Raw genomic sequence first — 18,515 nt, 5'->3', positions numbered from 1 at the left:
TTAAGTCGTATACGGTTGGCCTTATGGGTTAAGTCGTATACGGTTGGCCTTATGGGTTAAGTCGTATACGGTTGGCCTTATGGGTTAAGTCGTATGTGGTTGGCCATATGGATAAAGTAGATAGTTGCCTATGTGTTGTGTCCAGAAAATACACACATACACGCTTACACACACAGAGAAACATACTTTCATTCTACCTGAAGATCTTCACTGTGTTTTTTTAAACTATCTGATATTCACCACTTTGAGATTTCTTTAACAGCCAGGTCTTTCAAAACATTTTAAAACTCTTTTGAAGTACTACCAGCCTAGAACTGTTATTTTTCTGTTGGCATGGATTCCTCAGATTCTTGTCCTCTAAACACTTAGCCAAGGCTACTGCGAGTGTTTAAAAGAATGGAAAGTGAGGATAGAGGAAGGAAAAGTAATTTTGGAAAATGAGACTTTGCTGTAGGGGCTTTAGGTATCTAGAAGGTACTAATGAGGTCATACTGTGTCTGGAAGATAAGAGACAAAGATTCCAAAGAAGAAAAGAAAATGACAACAAAAGCAAGCTTCTACTACTTTACAACGTTAATTAATGTTCACCTTGACTCTCCATTTGCGTTAGTATCTCAGAGGTACATACTTGGGCTTCTTACAGCTGTTTTGTAATGGGTTTTTAGAGATTTTTGTTGTTAGCCTGACTGCTGGATAAGTAGGATGTCACTGTAATTATAGAATTATTTTTTATTCTAGTACTCTATTACATCTTAATCCGAAAATATTTTTCACAACTAAGTTTTTATTTATTTACTTTTAATAGAGCGGAAGACGAAATGTTGATTTGGATCTGGCATCAACTCATAGGAAGAGAGGTAAGTCTTAGGAACATATTAAATATCTGGTAAAAGTAAGCAGCTGTGTTTATATTAGATGTATTTAGATCTGATTGTCCTTGAAATGTTATTGTGAAAAAATAAGTTAATTTAGAAACATTTTATCAGAAGAGTTAAAAGGAAGACTATTTTCTTTATACATGCTTTTATAATCTAGGAATGTTTAGGATTTAGTAATCAGTTCTGTTTCTTCTTTGTCATATTCTTTGACTTTTTAGAAGTTCTATGGAGTACCAGAAACAGTGCATTTCATTACAGGGGTTTTATTCATAATTTGCCATAAATTTTAGCTCTCTGATACAGTTGCTATATCACATTTTCAAACTGGAAGTTCCTGGGTTTTTTCTTTCTTGGCCTCTTAAGATAAAGCATATGAGAGATGAACTTATGGTTACTTTTTTTGGATTTTTCCCTTAGGAATAATATTCAAGTGTCATCAAGAGTTAAGGTCTTTTCTTAGGAACTTAGTGAATAATATAGTTAACTCTTGGTTATATGTATGAATAGAGGGAAAGAGCAGCAGTTTTAATAATATAAACCCAAGGATAACTAAAAACTCTCAGAGTATTATTCTCTGTTAACTGGAACTTATACTAAATTCATTTATGCTGTGGTTATGAAAATGTGAAATGTTAAATATTGCCAGTAGTGGCAGTGTCTAAATGCCTGTGGGGGAAAAAATATTTCCATGATATTAAATCTTTTGTATTCCAAAATGAAACCCTTCCCTTGTGTTAACTACCTTAGCAGGAAGATAGGATTCCCCCTACAGGAAAAGGAAAAAAAAAACAAAACAGTTTAGGAATGAGGGAAAGAAACATACACATGAATTTTTTCATTTTTGTGTTTATAACTCAGAAGAAGAAAAATGTTGGAGCATCTATAGAGTAAAATTTGGCAGTATTTTATTCTTTAGTTACAATAGGGAATGGTTTTCCTCAAATACTAGGAATGATAAGAACGAGAGCTGGTGCTTTCTTTATTGAAAAGTCTTTCGAGGATGTAACATATCAAAGCTGCTGTGTTTCTAAAAAAATTACAAGGTATGTGTGATATCAAAGAAATTAAGTGATGTTTAGCATAATGTGTTTTATGTTTTAATTATTTAAAAATTGACAATTCATGTGTCATTATCAGCCAGAGAATCCTTTTCCTTAACCACTTGACTGATGAATTAAATGTTTGTTTAGCTCAGGTTGTTGCTAAAATTTCAATGTCGTATTAATAAATGCATGTCATTTTGTGCTGGAGAGAGGATGGCTCCAAACTTATTGAGTAGCATAAGGAATCCAACCTATAATATAAGAGCTTCCTACTATACATAATTAGTATAATTATTACTAATTATATAAATATAATATAAGTAATAGTCTATTGGCTAAAATTATTCTTTTCTCTAAGCTTTTTATCATGCATACGGAAATAAAAATTTGGGATTCAACCTGTGTTAACCAAGCGTATAGCAAGGTGATATCTTTGGAATAAAACAGAAAATGGTATTTTTGTCTTTGACTTATCAACAACCTAGAATTAGAGTGGAATTATTTAGGAGGAATCATATAACGCTTTCAAATTACATGAAAAGAATTTTAAAACAATTATAAGTAGCTGTGGATTTCCTATAGTTTTAGATCTAAATAGATAGAAATAAATTGAGCCGTTAACCCACGTTTTGTTTTTGGATAAACCATTTTCTTCAAAAAGCTCAAGATATTATGAAACCTATTAACTTGTCATAATTTAACTCTGGTTGAAAACAGAAAAACTATATACAGTACCTAATGGGTAAAGCTTATTTTAACACTACCCGTTTAGGAAGTTATAATAGGGAAGCAAACTAGTTACATATATTTTCATGATATCATTTAATGTCGTATCAATTTGTTTTAGTTATCATTCCATTTTAATATTCCCAGGGAAAATTTTTGCTGATGGTTTTGCTCCTAGGGACTGGTAACGAGAGTAGAGGAGTTTTTATTTTAGGAAGGACAGAAAAATGAAAAATTACTTTTCAATCTCATAAACCCTAGAGTTTGTGAATTCAACAATGAAAATCTACACTTTTCTTCCTTTTATTATAATGGATTTCCTCCTTTAAAAGGAAATTACCAGTGAAAACACATTTAAGATTATATTTTAAAGAAATTTTTTTTAATGTTTTAAAGTGACTGCCCTCTGATCACAGTGGGTTTTTTTTTTTTTTTTGGCTTGTTTGTTTGGTTTTGCATTTTTATTTTATTCTTAAAAGATGGTAAAATAAACCACTCTGTTTTTTCTTACTTATTGTCAGTGTGGACCATATTCCATAAACCGTAATATGCCTCTCTTCAGTTGGCTAGAATAACCTCAAACTACCAAGTTTGAGAACTCTTTGGGACCATTCATACCACCAGGTGTGCTGAATCTGACTTGAGCCATGAGGGACAAGCAGATGTCCAGCCAAGCGAGAATTCTTCTGTGTGCCTGTTTACCCCTTTGCAATATTTGAAGAGGAAATGTAAGCTTTTTTCCTCTCACATAGCTTTTCCATAGCCAACTGCGTTTGTTAGTCTCAGTCGTTCCGAGTTTCTAAAAGCCTAGCAAGAGCGGTAGAAGAGAGCTAATGTTTAATTATATCCTTTTAACTGAAGGTAAATGGGTGTATAAGTGTCAGTTAATGGTTGTATATACATTTTTAGCTGCCCTTCTCGTGCCTCCAGAGACTCCCCCTGGCGATGGCCTGTAGCCTCCAATCTCACTGTCTGGCATTGAGGGCACTAGGATTCCCGCTGATCAGTCGTGGTGGCTCCTTCTCCCCACACTCCTGTCACTGTTTCACAGGAGTCAGGCTCTTGGTCCAGGAAGGCCAATGGTGGGAAGGGGTGGGGCAATATGAAAAATAGAAATAGCTCAGCCTCCTTGTTCAGCTTTTTAAAGGTATCAAGGCTAAATTCTAAAACCAAAGATACATCATAAATTACTTTTAAAGTAGATGAAACAGGTATTTCTTCTGCTTATTTCCTAGGAGGTAATATGAGATTTGCGTTTACTAAACACTTATGAACTGTTTAGTATATGCCAAGCATTGTTCTAAGCACTTCAAAAATATTAACTCATTAAATTCTCATAACAGCCTATCAAAAATCTTGACAAAACCTGTTAAAATATGTTGAAATTTTGGTACTTTGGTAAAAGATTTGCTGTAGTTGTATAGAACTGAGCTGATTCTTCACAGAAATAAAATACCTTTTGCAGATACTTGATTTCCATTTTCATGTTTAGGCTGAAGCTGATAGAATGAAGAATGTTGGGGATATCAAAGCAACAATTTAAGCAACATCAGGACTCTTATTAGTTAAAATCCTATATGGTTCTTTTTGTTTCTCTAAGGTTTCCAAGTATAGAATTAGGGTTTCATTGCTAAAATAATGCTGGAAACATTTATCAGCATGTGTCTCGTGGTATAAAATGTATGCATGAAATGCTGTTTTATTTATGCATTTCAAATTGGATTATAGAAAAAAGAAGAGCAAATGTAAATGTTGTCTCCTGTATCAAATTTCTCCTTTTGTCTTCTGATTCTTGTGTGGTAGTGTATTTACTCCTTTTTGGCCAGTTGAGCCCCAGAAAAAAGAAGAGCTTCAAGCAAGTACATGATGGCATGTTTAATTTTTTTCCCCTTTTAGCTTGCCTACATATTTTATGGGTTATAAAGTATGTATTGCAGCTCTGCCATGTTCATTTTGAAAGTTCCATTTAAGAACCAATGCTATAAGGACAAGTAAACACTCTAAAAAATTTATTGTTGGACATTGTATCATATTTTCTTTATATAGTAGGTGACTCTGAATTAAGCATCAAGTAAGAATTGGGCTTAGTCTCAATTACTCTGTAGAAACTTTTGATATGCTTTTCAAACATAGTATTTCCTACATTCAGATAAAACAATACAGAACAAACCAGTTATATATGTATACATATATTTTTATATTATTATTATTATTATTTGAGTTCCTTCATCTCCCATTTCCATGCTGTAGGTTTTTGTGTTTCAGAGTATTTTTGATGTGAGACTGAATTTTTGGGTTTAAATTGTTTTACTTATTCATCCTAATGTATTCAGATAGTGTTTTTCCTGTTCTTTTCTTATATTCATGGAGTTTTATTGGGGTCATGCACCTAATAAATTGCATCCTTTAAATTAGAGGTTGGCAAACTTCATGGACCAGTGGGCCAAATCTGGCCTGCAAGTGTTTGTGTAAATAAGATTTGTTTGGAAGACAGCCATGCTCATTTGTTTATGTATAGTCTCCGGCTGCTTTCACACTCCAACAGGAGAGCCAGATAGTTGCAATAGAGACCGTATGGCTTGCAAAGCCTAAAATATTTACTATCTGGCCCTTTACAGAAAATATCTGCTGACCCCTGCTTTAAATTGCAGAGAGAATTTAGTGTTGGGTTTGGTTAGCCATCCCATAGAATATTTTGGCATATATGAAGACAGTTCACTGCATGTACGTAGGTTCTTCATGATCGAATCTTTGTGTAGGCAGGCAGTTGAGATTTCCATGGATCAAAAATTTGTGAGTTGATTAATAACAGGAATATGTCAGACTGCCTCCCATAAAATTAAGGAATTCATCTTATTAAGTTGGCAGGTCAGTTTCTTTGAGCCTTCATTTCCTCAATTGAGGAAATTGGATGAGATCTTTAAAGTCTCTCTCATTTTGTGGTTCTGGCACTGGCATGGTTGCATATTTTATTTTCATTTTGAAAAGTAATTTATAAGTAGTGGAAAACAGAAGAACTTTTTATTCTGAAATTTTATTATTGAAAAAACAAGCTCAATGCAAGGAACCAAAAGCTATTATTTGTAAATTAAGGGTAAATCCAGATTCTAAATTTGGGGTGCTTAAAGAAATGGAAAAAGAATGTTTCTTTGTTTACCTTAGCAGCTGCTTTATTCTTTAAGTATTATTTTTATTGTAATACATTATACATCCATGACATTATTCTTTGTATTTTTACTTTTGTTTCTATTTTACATACAAATTATTCAGCTATACAATTTGGGGAAATTTTCATATTGATATTTTTCGTTTTCAGTAAAACAGAAAATTCATCATTTTTTATCTTAAGAATTTATTTTAAAACATGCAAGGCAGTAAGCCATGTATTTTTTGCCATTCTAAATTATTTTACTAGAATGCACATAAATTATTTCATAGTTGCTTTATAATAATAGCTGCCTATTGTAAATTTCCGTGGCTGATTTTAAAGTCCTGGGGTTTCACTGACACCAGTGTAGTAATTAAAAAATAAGATTATACATTTAATATTGTGTTAGTTTGCTTTCTCTGTGGGCATTAATGGATGTCTAAGTATTTAGTCTTCCAAAATCTTTTACATCTGATTAGTTAACAAATACAATTTTGCCATGCATATTTGAGTACCTTAAAATACATTCCTGTTAGAGAGATTTGTGTATTGACACGATAGCATATTATTCAGCAGTCAAAACAAGTGAACCATGATTACATGCAATAATATGGATGAATGTTAGCAGTATCATACTGAATGAAAAGAGTGTGTCCAAAAAGATTAAATAAAATAATAGTCTTTTTTAGAAAGTTAAAAACAACTAAAATATTTTTCGTCTTAGGAAAACATAAGATAAAGCTGTATATGATAATAGCACAAACAAGGGATTGATAAACCCAGGATTTAGGATAGTGATAACCTTAGCTAGGAGGAGACAGGGAGAGATGGTTAGAGGAGGAGCAGATAGATACAAGTTACTGTCAGTTTTCTAGTTCCTCTGTTGATAAGTGCATATTATCAACAAATGTGTCAATACAATAGCAAGCCACGCATGGACCAGTGATGAGCGTGTATCATGAACCAAGGATTATGATTAATCCAGTTCAGGTACCTGAGATCAATTAAATTAAAAAAGACATGCTGTGCAAGACTTGAACATGTATATATTTATTAAAGCTAATATTGGCAAATGACTTGGACAGTTGCTTTTGTGTTCAAACATGTTAACATTTTTGTTGTCTAATGTAAAGATTTTAGCCCAGAAAATGCCCACTGGCAAAACTAATGGTATTCAGCAACTATTGTGACACGACTCGGTAATTTTATAGCTATAGGTATCATTTTATGCAGTGAAACCTGTGAGAGCCGGAACACAACTGCCTTGTTTTTCCGGGTCTCGCAAGTTTTCCACCTTTGACAGTGTACAGTCTTACACTTTCCTGTTGCTCTCTGTGAGTGGAAAATATTTGAGTTTTCTTTCTCTGACAGGTTTCCACCTTACACAGGTTCTGGCTTTTGCAGGTTTTACTGTAGTAAATCTTACATATTCTTGTCTGTGAAACTTTGCTTCCTCAATATAGGAGTTTCCCAATCTTATCTATAATAAATATGCACATGACACAGTCAGTGACAGTGGTTATTCCTTATATTAATGAAACCCCAAAAGTGATATACGTATCTCTTTTTTGTGTAAGTTTACTTGGCCTTCTATATTCATTTCTTGGTAATGTTTCGTTGCAGATGTGTAGACACATGCAGTCTTAACTTACCCTTTGCAATGATAATGTTAAATCTGATGAAACCCTTCTGTTACGAGTAGGTCTTACCATCAGTGTCCTAAGTGCCTAGTCCCTTCTTTTTGTTCGTAAACGGTGGTCTGGTTTAATACTGCAGAGCATTATAAGCTAAGCATTTTGAGAGCAGCTTCTGCCTTTCTTTTTCTTGTGGCAGTGTGTTGCTAAAGCGCTTACTGACAGAGACACTGGTACACCAAACAGAGCTTTTCCTTTCTTACCTTGTTCTAGCTTTTGTTTGTTGTTGGTTTTTTTTTCTTCTTTTTTCCCAAAGCATTTTGCTTAGATTCACTTAATGCATGCATGTATTCAAACATGAGTATCCATTTCTCACCGGTTGGTATGGTAGCAGTGCTCAGCCCTCACCTAGTTTTAGAATGTTTACCCTTCTTGGTTGCCACTGATGTGTGTTTGTTCTTTTTGTGTATAGGTCCTATGCACAGTCAGTTGGAATCCCTGAGTGACTCTTGGGCTCGTCTGAAACATAGCCGAGACTGGTTGTGCAGCTCCTATTCCTTTGAGTCTGATTTTGATCTTACCAAGTCTTTGGGAGTTCACACTCTGACTGAAAATGTTGTCAGCTTTGTGAGTGGAGATGTGGGGAATGCCCCAGGTTTTAAAGAGCCAGAGGAAAGTATGTCTACAAGCCCCCAGGCCTCCATCATTGCAATGGAACAACAGCAGCTAAGGGCAGAAGTAAGTCTTTTATATTTACTCCTTGTGAGGGACTCTGGAAACTTAAATGGAACTGCTGGGTATACAGTTCTAAGAAAACCTTCTCCTTTTCTTTTTTCCTTGCCTGCACCTTTCTTTCACCTGAGCCTTCCAGTGTCACTCACTTTGTTCATTAAAACAGCATAGTATTTTGTTTGAATTGGACAAAAATACATTTTTCTTTATTGCCATCTCTTAGAATAAGACACTCTAATCATAAGTCTTCATCTTCTAGTAACTAGGGTGAGAGCGGCTGGTGGCCACAGACATCTGCTTCTTAGAGTCCGCACTTTTGACTCATTTGTCTCAGTGTAAAAGGACTAGATTAGAACAGTACCGTAATAATCACTACAGGCAAGACCACTGATGAATGCTAACATTAGTGGGCAAAACTTTAAGGAAAAACAGGATGTTTGCACAGCCTCAAAGAATCTTTCCTAAAATATTTTTTAATTACTGTAGTTTTAACGTTCTCACAAAATCTCTGATATTCCTCCTCCTAGGAGGTGGAGCTTAATTCCCTTCCCCTTGAGGGTAGACTGGACTTAATGACTTGCTTCTAACAAATAGAATATGAACAGGGAAAAATAATAACTTTGCATTGCAGAAACCTGGCAGGCATCACCTTAAACAAATAATCAAGATTAACATCACCAGTGATAAGTCATGTTGGTATCAGGTCTCCCCAGTAGAATGTGGTAAGAAGGGCGCTCACCTCTGTGATATTCTTTCTGAAATACGTAACTCCAGACCAATCATGAGACAACATGAGGCAAACCCAAATTGGGGAATATTCTACGCAATACATGAACAGCTCTTCAAAAGTATCAAAAACAAGGAAAACTGAGAAACTGTCACAGACTAAAGGAGACTAAGGAGACGTGACCACTAAAGGCATTGTGGTATACTGGACTGGATCCTGGAACAGAAAAGGGACATTGTGGGGAAATTGGTGAAATCCAGTTAAAGTCTGTGGTTTAGTTAATAGTGTGTACCAGTGTTAATTCCTTAGGTTTGATAAATACACCATGGTTTTATGAGATGTTAACATTAGGGGAAGTTAGGGGAAAGATATATGGGAACTCTCCGTACTATCTTTACAGCTCTTCTGTAAATCTAAAATTATTTCAAAGTAGAAAGTTTAAAAAAAAAAAGAGGGATGGGCTGATGGGCTGCAGTGATAGGCAGTGTCCTCTGGGAAAGATGGACCGGAAGCTTAAGACAGCCAGAGAAGCACTCCCTCTAATCCCTGAGTGCTCATTCTGCGCAACTTTATTGTAAATAACGGAACCAGTAACAGTCCTACCTTCTGGTTTGGAAACCTTCACGTACATCTCCTCATGAGCTTCGCAGTAGTAACTCTGTTGAGTAGGTTAGATAAGGTACTATCAGCCTCATTTTACGCCTGATGTAGCTGAGACTTGGAAAGTTAAATGACTTTCCCAAGGCCACACAGGAGGCGGAAGAGTCTGGTCTTAAACAGGTCTTCTACATCCAGATCAACATCTTTTCCCTTTGTACTGTGTAGTCACTTTTACACTGAAGTATTTTGCTTATAGAGTAAATGGGTATATTTTGGTTAAAAAAAAAAAACAGTCAAAATAGTAAAATGAATGTTTATCTTAAAACCAGATAGATTCGTAGGAATTGTCAGAATTTCCTGTGTGCTGAATAATATATTGTCTGTGACAGAGTTTCTTCGTGTCTAAGTTCAGTGAAGAACTCTAAAACATGTGTCTTTTACTTTTTCTGAAGCTTCGCTTAGAGGCACTTCACCAGATCCTTGTCCTGTTGTCGGGGATGGAGGAAAAGGGTAGCGTCTCTCAGGCAGGAAGCAGGTCAAGCTCAGGCTTCCAGTCATCCGCACTGCTGACATCTGTGAGGCTGCAGTTTCTAGCAGGATGCTTTGGTTTAGGCACTGTTGGACATGCAGGAGCCAGCGGAGAGAGTGGCCGATTGCATCACTATCAGGTAGGTGACAGACCTGCCTCATGCGGATGACACCTTGTAGTGTATTCAGATTTTAGCCGACTTTTGAGAAAACTAATTCATAATGCTAAACTTTCTGGTGTTTAAGATTGAGGTTTAAATATATAAAGACTTTTAAATTATTTTTTTAGGATGTCTCATTGGTTTAGTTTCCTAATTAATGCATGTGGGATTAGGGGAGTCACGGTACTAGTGTAGTTTTAGATTCTTTGCTGGCTCAGTTTTATTAGCCCTTAGCCAAATGGGATATAGATAGAGCTGAGTTAGAATAGGGGTTGGAGTTTGCGAGGATGAGTTTCAAGTGTTTACATTTTAGATTTGATCATTTTGCCTAGTTTCTCTGATTCCTTTGATAATTAAAAAAAAAAGTTGTCTTTACGTCATCCAATGTCTTCCCTATTTAGAGAGGAAAAATTACTTTGTAGGGAAGGAGAAAGGTTATAAGGAATGAAGAATTATCAAGCATTTGACAATAAGCTTATGTAAAACTTTCGTAAGTGAAATATAGTAAATAAAAACTAGCATAGGGCTATAGCATAACCTAGGGATAAAATGCTTCTCTTTTTGGCAAGGAGGTTTTATTGTTGCTCATAGAAAAAGTAAATCTTTACGTATAATTCAGGATGGGATCAGAGCAGCTAAGAGAAACATTCAGATTGAAATCCAGGTGGCTGTGCATAAGATTTATCAACAGTTGTCTGCTACCCTGGAGAGAGCCCTACAAGCAAACAAACATCACATTGGTGAGTAACTTTCCTGCCGATACAAGACGAAGGTTACATTTCAGCCGGAGCTTTTGCTAGCTAGTTGAATTTTCTACCTTGTGTTTAACATTAATAGATCAAATAAATATTTGAAAATGTAATAGCATTTCATATTACTATTTATATTTTGGAAAATTACTTATTTTTGTAAATGGTTTGTTTACTTCAAAGAAGATTCTCAGCTGTCTCTCCCTCTCTCTTTTTTTTCTCCAGAAGCCCAGCAGCGTCTACTTTTGGTTACTGTTTTCGCCCTGAGTGTCCATTATCAACCAGTGGATGTTTCTCTGGCAATTTCCACTGGTCTGCTAAACGTACTGTCGCAGTTATGTGGCACAGACACCATGCTAGGACAGCCTCTGCAGTTGTTACCGAAGACGGGTGTTTCCCAGCTTAGCACAGCTTTGAAAGTGGCCAGTACAAGACTGCTCCAGATTCTAGCCATCACTACAGGGTGAGCAGTGTAGATGGTAGAACTATATGGGGCCTGTTCTCTCTACATTTTAGTAATCTCTATCTCCCCTTATTATCCACTTTCTGCGTTTCAAACAACATTTATCCTCTGCATCCTCGCCCCTTATTTTTTCCCTTTTGTTTCACATAGGACTTACGCTGATAAACTGAGCCCCAAGGTAGTTCAGTCCTTGTTGGATCTGCTGTGTAGTCAGTTGAAGAATTTGTTGTCCCAAGCTGGTGTACTACTTATGGCCTCTTTTGGAGAAGAGGAAGGAGAAGAGGGGGAGGAAGAAGAAAAAAAGGTTGACTCTAGTGGAGAAACTGAGAAGAGAGATTTCAGAGGTATGATTAAACTCTTCATCATTATTTACAAGCATTTTTTTTGAATCCTCATTGTGTACGTATCATTAAGAGTGTAGACTTCTTTCCATTATGAGGATTTGTATTTGCTGTTGGTTTACAAACCCGTTTTTTCTCCAAATATGCATAATTTAGACGAGCTTCTGACCCTGCCTCCTCACCTTAGAGTCTGCTAACCCTGATGCTGTGGCCATCCTGCTCACTGTCTAGGTTCAGCCTCTCCTTGGCGTCCTGGCTCTAGGGCCTAAAGTCTGTGTGACTGGTTCCCCAGGTTATTGCCTGATTGCCTGGGAGGTCAGGTGTTTTCTTAGCATAGGACCCTGACAAGCCATCTCTAACCACAGCCCTGGCCTACGTGTTCCCCCAGGACTGGGGGTTTTGATTTTTGGGAACTGGGTTCTAATTAGAGGGGCTGGACTTCTTCCTAGGCTGCTCTGTTCCCTAGTCACTAATTAATTCTTCATTATATTTCACCATCATAAATTTTGGTTGCTGTGATATGATCATCTACTCACAGCTTAAAAAATTCAGTCAGCATTGTATTTCAGTGGAACTACACTTTGAAGAGTGAACTACTGCGTGTGTCTCTTACAGAATTAATGGAATAAAGGTCTGAAATTATCACCTATTCAGAATACATTGTGACTCTTCCATGTCCCATTATCATAATAAACTCTAGGAGTCCTCAAGTCTGTTCTGGATTAGATAGGTAGATGGTGGAAGAAAGCAAGTTATTTAAGCTCCCTGGGCCCCAGTTCCCTCGTCTGTAAAATGAGGCTGATCATAGGAACAACCTTCTAAGGTTGTTTTGAGGATTAAATAATACACGTAAAGCTCATAGTGAGTACTCAGTGAATCTTCATATTAATATTGAAATAATGTAATAAATACATAAAAATAATAATATTTTTGTTGATAGGTGGGTGGATGAATAGATAGTGAAAATACCCTGGCGATACAAGATGATAAAACATTTTCCCTGCCCTCAGGCACCTTCTAGGATTGTGAAGGAGGCAGACAGACAAATAACTGCAGTGTCACACAAGAAGAAGAAATATCTAAATCTCTTCACAATCTAGGAGAATGGATGGAGGACTAGCTTTTCAGTTTTAGAGATTGAAACAGTAGCAAATTCCTTTTCTCTGTTTATGTACAGAGTGTGATCTTTATACAAGGAACATGAGCAGGCTCAGAAGATGTGATACGTAAAAGCAAGCACGTAATGCCACCTCCTGTTTTCCTTGGACCCACTGGGGGACCAAGGGTTGTTAGGGTGGCAGTTTCTCACCCTGCTGTGCTAAGGACTGCACGTGTGGACAGCAGGGAGGAGGCTGTATAGTTACTTGCCAAACTCTAGATCCCCAGGAAAGCTGGATCCTTCCTCTCCGGTGAAGAGAGAAACAGTTCCGTGAGTGAGTCTCAGCAGTAACAGCAGACAGCAGACTGAGTCCATGTCCCTTCCCCTCTGGTTATCCTGGAGAGAGGACCACTGGACCCTCTCTACTTACAGGGATAGCTGAGAATGATACTGACTCTTATCAGCAGTGGGCAGGCATTCAGAGGCAGGCTGCCCAGGTATTAATAACCCCCCAGCCTTCCTAAAATACTTAATTAAAAGGAAGTTATACCCTTAATTTCAAAGGTAGTATTGATACTGAAACACAAACTATTTTAATTATTTAAGGCCTCCAGTCTTTAATTAATTTAGTGTCTTGTTACAGAAATATCTGCTAAAGGTTAGGGAGGATGCAGGCCCTCATAAGGGATTTTCCCAGGTAACTCTACCCAGGTAGAAGGTCTCATAGAAGAGGTAGCTTTTGAACTGGACCTTGAAGAAATGTGTAGGAGCAAGGTTGGAGTGAGATATGTGGGTACGCAGGGCTGGCTAAAATTTGATATTCTTCAAATTATTATTATAAAAATACTCACTTAGCATTTATGTAAAGAAGAGGTAGAGTACTGTGGGGATGAAAGATGGAGTTCTTAGCTTTTCTCTAATTGTCCTTACTGATTTAAGCCCTCCAGTCTAGATGCACCCTCCTATAAAGACAAATTGTTGTTTTTTAGGTGCTGTTGAGTCAATTCTGACTCATAGTGATCCCATGTGACAGGGTGGAACTGCCCCGTAGGGTTTTCTTGGCTGTAATCTTTACAGAAGCAGTAAAGAGGAAAAAATGCACAAAACCGAATAGAAATCTTAAAACGAAACAATAGTTTAACTTAACTAGTGAAAAATGTCTGCCTTAAGCATTATGCTCTTTTAAGAACTATTTATATGGGATCAAAGTGACAGTAGCAACTTCAAAGATTAGATAGGAACCTTAGGGGGCAGTGTGTTCATGCTAATGGGGGATGAACAACTCAGGAAGGAGGATGAGAATGGTTGCCCAACTTGGAGATGTAATCAGTGTCCCTGAATTGCACATGTAGAAACTTGATTTGGTGTATCTTCTGCTGTGTATATTCTCAACAACTACAACAAAATAAAAGAAAAAACCAAGTACACGTACTTTATACTAGCATGCTCACTATTATCGTATACAGAGGTAAAAGATGTTTTCAGTTTGGCTTTATATTCCAGCCTTTCTCATTCTGTTCTTTAAGTTTCCAAAACTCAGTAACTTAGTGACAACCTAGATTTTGAATCAGGTTTGTGCTTACTGCAATCTAAATGTACATTATCTGAGATAAGACTGTTTCCTGCTGGCTTTTGGTTGTCATGTAAACTTGTCTCTTCACTCTTCAGCTGCTCTCAGGAAACAACATGCAGCAGAACTGCGCCTGGGCGATTTTTTAGTTTTTCTTCGCAGAGTTGTGTCTTCAAAAGCAATTCAGTCAAAAATGGCTTCCCCAAAGTGGACAGAGGTGCTTCTCAATATAGCATCTCAGAAATGTTCCTCAGGTATATGAGCTTTACCTTGATTTTAGAGTGTTTTTATATGTCACGTTTTTTATTTATAATGCCAGATGTTAGTCCCATTAAACCCTTGGCCTTAATTTCAAGACTTTATTTTTTTATGAGTACTTATTTGATCAAAAGAAAACTCTTAATTTCAGGAGTAAAAATTGCTAGGAATTAATAATAGAAAGTAGCATTGGAGAAGATCTGTTTAATGTGAGAATTTGCCACAGGTTTTGACTTTACTTCCTTGATTATCAGGATGCAGACTGACTTTGTCCATTCTCTCTTATCATGCTGTGATCTCTGTTGCCTTGATTGTGGCTTCTGATTATGTGATATACATCATATGATAGTTTTATGTCCTGGTTCTTAGCCTGAAGAATGGGTCTGCTTGCATAGATTGCTGTCAGTCCTTTTCCTGGTCTGTTCAAATATGCTAATGTGTGACATACTCTTCCATGGTACATGTTATTGAATGTGCATATTTTCTCAGTTTACTTTAGTTTTTTTTTAATTAGTATAACTTTAATAAGATAAGGCTTATTTAACATTGGTTAAGTTTTTAGAGCATAAATAAAAATCAGATATCCATTTATTTTCACCTGGTTTTATTATATTAATGTGTATCTAAAAGAAGAGCACGTATTTATGCATCAATACCTGATCTCTACCTTTGTTTCCTTTAGAAGATACACATGACTTACTCGCCGTTAGCCCTCAGGATCTCTGTGAGTCAGTCAGCACATGGACAGGGGGAGGCAGTGAGTGTAATAAGCATGAGCTTTAGAGACAGACAGACCTGTTTAAAAGGCTACTGAGCTCCATGGCCTTGTTTACCTTACTTAACTTCTCTCAGCCTCAGTTTCTTTATCAGTAAAATGGGGATACAGTGCAGGGTTTATGGAATTAACATGTATAAAATTAATAGCACGGAACTTGGCACCAAAAAGCCCGTTGCTGTTGAGTCGATTCCGACTCATAGCGACCCTATAGGACAGAGAAGAACTGCACCGTAGGGTCTCCAAGGAGTGGCTGGTGGATTCGAACTGCCAGCCTTTTGGTTACCAGCCAAGCTTTTAACCAGTGAGCCACCAGGGCTCCGTACTTGGCACAGGTGGTTATTATAGTGCTTTTCTTATTATATATACCTAAGAACTGAGGCATAAACATGAATATTCCTATTAATGAGTACAGGATTATTCCAGAATTTTTGTGCTAATAGGTTGAAATGAAGTCCATTCCACCCACAAATGGTCAGCAACCTCAGGGATTTTTTTTTAAGAGGTTTATTTTAACTTTGAATTTAAACCACGTTGATAATCAGAAAATGTCTTTTCCCTTCAGGTACTCCTCTAGTTGGTAACTTAAGAACAAGGCTCCTTGCACTTCACGTCCTTGAAGCTGTGCTGCCAGCTTGTGAATCTGGCGTAGAAGATGATCAAATGGCCCAGGTTTCTATTTTTAAAGTTATTAGGAGATGTTTTTCACATCCACCATATGATTCACCCAAAATCTAGACTCATAGACTCTTCAGTTTTAAATGTGCCACGTATTCAGTAGCATAACTTCTGTTTCTGAGATGCTTCATTATCCCACCCCCAGGCGAGGGGAAAGAAAAATTAAGTTATGGAGTATGAGGAGTGGAGGGATAGGGGATACTTACAAGGTCAGAAGAAGAGGAAAATCTATGGGATTTCTTATTAGGCTTGGACCTCTCTAGAGGCCTGTGTGAGGTTGTATGGCCTGATCAGAGGCCCATATAGTAAGGCAACGTGAGGGCAATGGAACCTACTTTCTAGTGGGTTAATGCTCTTTCTAAAGATGTTTAACTTTGACCACAAAAGACAACTGACAGTTGTATAATCAAACTTAACATGTGACCTGATATTGTAGTTTTATGATTTATCTTTTCTAAAAGTATTTAAAATTACTCTTTTCAAATTGCATCATCCTTTTTCGTTTCAATAAAACAGGTTGTTGAACGTTTGTTTTCCCTTCTGTCGGATTGTATGTGGGAGACACCCATTGCTCAGGCCAAACATGCTATTCAGATAAAGGAAAAAGAACAAGATATAAAATTACAGGTAATTGATTATTCCAAAAAGGTAATTTTAAACAGCACAAGTGAATGTCCTGTCACCTGTCTCTGGATCCTGTCTCTGAGGGACCTTGCTGTATCACTTATTCCATCTGGTCTCTCTGCACTGTCTCCCTGTCCACTGGGTCCTTCTCTCAGCTTAGAAATATGCTGTTTCTCATCCCTGCTCTCCCAAATCTCTTTTTTATCCATGAAGCCTTCTGTATTTTCTCTTTGTCTTTCACTACTAAGTGTCTCAAAAGAGTAATCTACACATTTCAGCCACTCCCTTACTACTTATTTTCTTTTCAGCCCAACAGTTTATCTTCCATCAAGGCACCAAAATTAAATGACAAAGATAAGTGTTAATTGCTAAATACAGTGTACACTTTTTTGTCTATATTTTACTTGACTGCTGGAAACTCTAGCTACTGTGGCTTTTCAAAACACGGCCTTCTCCTAGATCTCTGTATATACCCTCTACCAGTTCTTGATTTCCTCTGGAGTAAACACTTCTTTGGTGCTACCTTCTCCTTTCCCCCATCCCAAATCATTGGTGTTCCTCAGAGTTCTATCCTTAGCTTTTCTAGCAGTCTCATCCACATCCATAACCATTTTCACCTACATGTGGGTGCCTTCCAAACTTACATGGTAACCCAGGTCTTGCTCCCTTAAACCTTTCTCCTTTTCTTCTTACCCCATTCTTGGTTGGTGGCACCTAGTTTTCTAAACCCGTATTCCTGGAATTCTAGACTTTCTAACTTCCTCATTTATGTGGTCCCTAGGCCCCACTGATTTTACCTCCTGAATATCTCTTGAATCCATCCGTCTACCTTAATTATTTTCGTGGCCTTCATGATTCCACACTATTTCTGGTTTTTCCTTCTACCTCAGTACAATGGCCTTTTCTTCTCATTCCCTTTTATTGGTTCTTCTTCTATTTAATCTCTTAAGTGCTGGGAGTATCCCAAGGCTTGGTCCCAAGAACCCTCACCCCCATTCCCTCTCCTGCACCTAAGGAGACCTTATTCAGACATGTATGTCATTGACTCCCAAATGTGTAATTCCAGTTCTGACCATTTTCCCGAATTCTAGACTTATATACACATCTTCTATTTATCTCAGCACTTGAATTATAGTCTACTAGGCATCTCATGCTTAGTACGTCAAAAATAGCATCCCTGGTTTCATCACGTCCTGTACTTTCCTCAGACTTTTTCATCTTCCTAGTTGTTGTTGTTGTTAGATGCCATCGAGTTGGTTCCAACTCATAATGACCCCGTGTGCAACAGAACAAAACACTTCCCAGGCCTGCGCCATCCCATAATCGTTGTTATGCTTGAGCCCATTGTTGCAGTCACTGTGCTAGTCCATCTGGTTGAGGGTCTTCCTCTTTTTCACTGACCCGCTCCTTTATCAAGCATGATGTCCTTCTCCAGGGAGGGACTGATCCTGTTGACATGTCCAAAGTATGTTAGATGTAGCCTTGCCATCCTTGCTTCTAAGGAGCATTCTGGTTGTACTTCTTCCAAGACAGATTTGTTCGTTCTTTTGGCAGTCCATGGTATATTCAGTGTTCTTCGCCAGCACAATTCGAAGGTGTCAATTCTTTGGTCTTCCTTATTTATCATCCAGCTTTACATGCATATGAGGCTATTGAAAACACCATGGCTTGGATCAGGCACACTTTAGTCTTCAAGGTGACATCTTTGCTTTTCAACACTTTAAAGAGATGTTTTGCAGGAGACTTGCCCAATGCAATGCGTCTTGATTTCTTGACTGCTG

At 37.2% G+C, this 18,515-nt stretch overlaps 1 protein-coding gene across 4 annotated transcripts in view; it reads left to right on the top strand.

Annotated features, from left to right (window-relative positions):
• The window catches only part of HERC1 (HECT and RLD domain containing E3 ubiquitin protein ligase family member 1), a 196,323-nt gene that overhangs the window by 111,043 nt on the left and 66,765 nt on the right, over positions 1-18,515 (top strand). For all 4 annotated transcript variants that reach the window (XM_004374646.2, XM_023729707.1, XM_023729706.1 and 1 more), the window contains exons 26-34: positions 806-857; positions 7,902-8,167; positions 9,941-10,156; positions 10,797-10,917; positions 11,152-11,389; positions 11,540-11,733; positions 14,498-14,653; positions 15,998-16,104; positions 16,627-16,737. In XM_004374646.2, the coding sequence (XP_004374703.1) occupies positions 806-857; positions 7,902-8,167; positions 9,941-10,156; positions 10,797-10,917; positions 11,152-11,389; positions 11,540-11,733; positions 14,498-14,653; positions 15,998-16,104; positions 16,627-16,737 (1,461 nt within the window). The remainder of the gene's footprint in view (positions 1-805; positions 858-7,901; positions 8,168-9,940; positions 10,157-10,796; positions 10,918-11,151; positions 11,390-11,539; positions 11,734-14,497; positions 14,654-15,997; positions 16,105-16,626; positions 16,738-18,515) is intronic.

This window comes from Trichechus manatus, unplaced genomic scaffold (genome assembly GCF_000243295.1).
Source record: "Trichechus manatus latirostris isolate Lorelei unplaced genomic scaffold, TriManLat1.0 scaffold00030, whole genome shotgun sequence".
NCBI classification, from domain to species: Eukaryota; Metazoa; Chordata; class Mammalia; order Sirenia; family Trichechidae; genus Trichechus; species Trichechus manatus.
Note: the sequence above shows the minus strand (reverse complement) of the source record. Positions and strands in the feature narration are given on the sequence as shown.